Here is a 5,126-nt window from a genome sequence, read left to right as displayed (position 1 = left end):
GGCAGGCGGGGGCGGAGCCGGCAGCAACCCCGCCCCAGCCCCCGGCGGCCGGAGGCCAAGGCGGACGAGGCGCCCTGTTGCCCGGGAAGGCCGTTGCTGCCTGGAGGCTAGGTGAGTCTCGGGGCACCGCACTCAGACTGCTGGCGGCGAGGACCCAAGGGCCCTGCGGGGTCAGCGGCGATGTGCGAGCAGGGTCCTCGGAGCCCCAGGGCCCACCTTTGACAGGCGCTGGAGGAGAACCTGTGCTGGGGGTCCCTGTGCTGGGGGCATCTCTGTGCTGGAGGTCTCTGTGCTGGGGGGATCCCTGTACTGGGGGGGTCCCTGTGCCTGGCTGGGGGGCTCTGTGCTGCGGGCCCTGTGCTGGGGGCATCCCTGTGCTGGGGGGCCCTGTGCTGGGGGATCCCTGTGCTGGGGGATCCCTGTGCTGGAGGTCTCTGTGCTGGGGGGATCCCTGTACTGGGGGGTCCCTGTGCTGGGGGCATCCCTGTGCTGCGGGCCCTGTGCTGGGGGCATCCCTGTGCGGGGGCATCCCTGTGCTGGGGGCCCTGTGCTGGAGGTCTCTGTGCTGGGGGGATCCCTGTACTGGGGGGTCCCTGTGCTGGGGGCATCCCTGTGCTGGGGGCCCTGTGCTGGGGGGATCCCTGTGCTGGGGGGCCCTGTGCTGGGGGGGCTCTGTGCTGGAGAGATCCCTGTGCTGGGGGGCCCTGTGCTGGGGGGGGGCCCTGTGCTGGGGAGATCCCTGTGCTGGGGGGCCCTGTGCTGGGGGGGGGCCCTGTGCTGGGGAGATCCCTGTGCTGGGGGGCCCTGTGCTGGGGGGCTATTCTGTGCTGTGGGTCTCTGTACTGGGGGCTCTGTGCTACGGGGGGTATCTGCGCTGGGGGCTCTGTACTGAGGGACTCTGTGCTGGGGGCGTCTGTGCTGGGCTCCTCTGTGCAGAGGCTGGAGGCAAGGATTTACCACTCATACTTGGGGAGCCTCAGCCAAGGTGCCTGCGGAGGCCTGGGCCAGTGTGAAGGGTCACCCTTGGCTTGGGTCTTGGGACTGGGTCTAAGAAGAGAAAAAGGGGCTCATCCCCCAGACTTGGGTAGAGACATGGTGCCCTGGGAGTCTCCCTTCCACCCCAGGAGTCAGAACCCTGGCTGCACTCTGCCCCACGTCCTGGCCCCCAGGCTGAGGTGCACCCAGAGGCCCGACGTGTGCCTCTTTGGCCCTTGGGGCTCCTGTACCTGCCCCACAGATGTGAGTGTGGCAGGCCAGGTCTCACTAACGCAGGCCTCCATAACAATTATTTCAGTGCAGAGTGGTTAGTTAAATATTAAAAGCTTAAAAAGCTGTCCAGGAGCGGTGGCTTATACCTGTAATCCCAGCACTTTGGGAGGCCCAGGCAGGTGGATCACCTAAGGTCAGGAGTTCGAGACCAGCCTCGCCAATTTAGTGAAACCCCATCTCTACTAAAAATACAAAAAAAAAAAAAAAAAAATTAGCCGGGCGGGGTGGCAGGCACCTATAATCCCAGCTACTCGGGAGGCTGAGACAGGAGAATCACTTGAACCCAGGAGGCGGAGGTTGCAGTGAGCTGAGATCACATCACTGCACTCCAGCCTGGGTGACAGAGCAAGACTCTAAAGAAGAAAAGCCAATGCCCTTCTTCAAAGGCTGGAATGTAACACAAGCCCACCAAGAGTTGTGCCCAGGCCTCTCTTGGGCCTTGAAGCGCGACAAGATAACGAAGGAATTCTTAATAGGACCCGTTTAGGATTAAACAAGTTTATTGCAGGTCTGAAGAAACTCTCCAGGCCTCCAGAGACAAGTTTACTGGGAGCCCGAAGGAACTCCCCAAACCTTCATGATTTAGCAGGAAACAAGATTAAGTCAGTTTACTGAGGCTCCAGAGGAAGGTCTTCAGGACTCAGACCTTAATTATAGATTAAAAGAAGTTAATCACTTGGCCGGGCGCGGTGGCTCACGCCTGTAATCCCAGCATTTTGGGAGGCCGAGGTGGGTGGATCACGAGGTCAGGAAATCAAGACCATCCTGGCTAACACGGTGAAACCCCGTCTCTACTAAAAATAGTGAGCCGAGATAGTGCCACTGCACTCCAGCCTGGGCGACAGAGCAAGACTCCATCTCAAAAAAAAAAAAAGAAAAAAGAAAAAAAGTTAATCACTTATGTCTTTAGATGAATGCACACTTACCCACAGACATCCAGGTTGGAAGGTACATGACCTCTGGAAAACTTTGTAATTTGACTCGGTCTGGTGATAATTTCCAGGCCTTCTCCCTGTAACCGGTTGCAGAAATAAAAACCCTCTTCCTCCCCAGTTCATCTGCATCTTGTTACTGGGCCACGAGAAACAGCAGCCCGACTCTCAGTTTGGTCCAGGAACAAGAGGAGACTGCCTGTGCCAGCATCAGGGCCTGGGGTGTCCAGTGGCCCCCACATTCTCCGAGGAGAGGTCAGGGATGCTGTGGCTGAAAACGGAGCTGTGGCGGGTGGGCAGCAGGGCCCAGAGTCTTCCTGTCTACATTTCTAGGCAAGCAACATGCACCACATGGAGGGGTGAGGGGAGGCTCTTGGTGGTGGGGGGCCAGCCCGAGGAGCCCCCACCCCATGCACTGGCCCTGTTTCTCCTCCCTTCTGGGAGCTCCAGGCTTACTGGGAGGCCCTCAGGGAAGCTTCTGACCCAGGTGTCTCTTGGCCCTGCACCCGTCCTCAGCACGGCTGAAGAGCTGAAGGAAAGAGGTTTCCATCCCCAGCTGCCTTCTCTGCAGGGTTGGGCCAGGCCTGTGGCCCTGAGAGGGCAGAGGAGATGGCAAGCCACATCCAGGGAGGCCAAGCCTGAGATATCCCCTAGGAAGGACTCCTCACGGACTCTTTTCTGCCTCCCGCCCCCACCCCTGCCCCCACCTTCCCCACTCCCCCACTTCCCCTCCCCCCACCAGCATCGGGCAGCGTGTCCTTTAAGGAAGGCCAATGTGATCTCCGTCATCTGTGCAGCCTGCGTCCTGCCCCGGCTTCTCCCAGTGGCCTTCAGCACAATCACTCATATAGGCCAGGGAGGCAGGACAGGGTGCTGGGGGGCCTGTGGCCTGAGGGCATATGCTCCTGCGGAAGACCTGGCAGCAAGGACCAGCTGAGTTAGAGTGCGGGCGGTGCTGGGGAGGGAAGCCCCATGTGGGGAAGGGCATAACCCCAGTTCACACAGGCTCCCGAAGGTGGCCCCCCACCCTTGGGGCCCACTGCAGGCGGCAACGACAAGCTGGACTGGCCCAGAGCCCAGCAGCGCTAGCGTTTGCTTCAGCCACTGGTGGTCAAGCCACGAGGCCCAAACATCCAGCCCCAACAATAGGCCATATCTGAGGTCAAAGCTTGGGTCCAGCAGCCCTCATAAGGGCTCCCTGGGAGGAGCAGTGGCAAAAACAGACAGGGGGCGGGGGAGAGCCCAGGGGTCCTCAGGGCAGCAGGGAGCCGGGGGAGCTGAGGAAGCGGGAAGGCCAGATTGTGAGGGCCAGCAGCTGACATCCCTGGCACCCGCCAGGGGTAGGCTGGTCTGCCCCAGAGGGGCCTTCCCGGCCCCACTTGGCCTGAGGACAGCTGGCAGGGCTCCCACGCTTAGAGTGGCATCCATGGGGCCTGGGCAGGGACCCAAGAGGTTGGACGTGCCCCCAGCTCAGCTGCAGGGGCCTGGGGCCAGTTCGAGTTGGGCAGGAGCCCTCACCGGCCCGGCACAGGCTGTGGCTCCTGGTGAGGTCAGCGTCTCCTGCCCGCCTTCCCCTGGACAGACACTGTCTTCGCTTGTGAAGCCCCCACAGAGGCCACATTTTTGGTGGCAGGGGAGGGGGACAGGGCCTGGAGCAGGACAGCTGGATGGAAGGGGCCTCCCCCAGCATGCAGGGTCCTCACAGACCCCAATCATCCTAATAAAAAAGTGCTTTTTTCCTCTTGAAAAAGGCTCTAGTTATGATACTAAGATTTTATGTAAAAAGTGAACAAAGCTCAGGTTTTCAGTCATCCTCAGTCGGTTTTCCAGATCTAAAACCCATGCCCTGACCCACCCAGACTTGAAGACAGGTTCCTTCAAGGTTCTGGCTCAGGTTCTGCCGATGGAGGAGGCAACCACTGGCCCCCCAAGAAAGGGATCTGGCTGGAGTCTGCCACTCAGTTTCTTCAGAACTATTCAGCCTGTCCCCAGATCCAATGGTGGCCCCCCAAAAATACATCCACCTGGAACTTCAGAATGCAACCTTATTTGGAATAAACTTTTGCAAATATAATCAAAGCAAGGATTTTGAGATGAAATCATCTGGGGCCAGTAGTCGTGGCTCACGCCTGTCATCCCAGCACTTTGGGAGGCCGAGGTGGGCGGATCACCTGAGGTCAGGAGTTCGAGACCAGCCTGGCCAACACGGCGAAACCCAGTCTCTACTAAAAATACAAAAATTAGCCGGGAGTGGTGGCGGGCACCTGTAATCTCAGCTACTCGGGAGGCTGCAGCAGGAGAATTGCTTGAACCCGGGAGGCAGAGGTTGCAGTGAGCCGAGATCGTGCCACTGCATTCCAGCCTGGGCAACAGAGCGAGACTCTGTCTTAAAAAAAAAAAAAAAAAAAAAAGCCGGGTGCGATGGTTCACACCTGTAATCCCAGCACTTTGGGAGGCCGAGGCGGGCGGATCACAAGGTCAGGAGATCGAGACCATCCTGGCTAACACGGTGAAACCCCGTCTCTACTAAAAATACAAAAAAATTAGCTGGGCGTAGTGGCAGGCGCCTGTAGTCCCAGCTACTCGGGAGGCTGAGGCAGGAGAATGGCGTGAACCCGGGAGGCGGAGCTTGCAGTGAGCCGAGATCGCGCCACTGCACTCCAGCCTGGGTGACAGAGCAAGACTCCATCTCAAAAAAAAAAAAAAAAAAAATCATCTGGGATGAGGGTGGGCCCTAAATCCAATCACAGGTGCCCTTGCAAGACAAAGGAGAGGGAGATTTGGGCACAGACACAAGGAAGAGAAGGCTGCGTGAGGACTGGAAGATTGGACTGACGTGGTCACGAGCCCAGGATCACCTGGGGCCACCAGACACTGGAAGAGGCAGGAAGGACTTTCCTGCAGGGCCTTTGGAGGGAGCTGACA

The 5,126-nt window shown here is 58.9% G+C and overlaps 1 protein-coding gene across 1 annotated transcript; it reads left to right on the top strand.

Moving 5' to 3' along the window:
* Positions 1-121: 121 nt before the first annotated feature.
* On the top strand, positions 122-3,290 carry LOC100444174 (delta-like protein 3; the record flags this gene model as incomplete). Its single annotated transcript, XM_054535074.1, is given in 3 exon segments — positions 122-384; positions 386-885; positions 3,247-3,290. Coding segments are annotated over 3 exon segments (807 nt in total), but the record flags the coding sequence as incomplete, so codon positions are not given.
* Positions 3,291-5,126: the final 1,836 nt, after the last annotated feature.

This window comes from Pongo abelii, chromosome 18, assembly GCF_028885655.2.
Source record: "Pongo abelii isolate AG06213 chromosome 18, NHGRI_mPonAbe1-v2.0_pri, whole genome shotgun sequence".
In the NCBI taxonomy this organism is placed as follows: domain Eukaryota; kingdom Metazoa; phylum Chordata; class Mammalia; order Primates; family Hominidae; genus Pongo; species Pongo abelii.
This window is presented reverse-complemented; position numbering and strand designations above follow the sequence as displayed.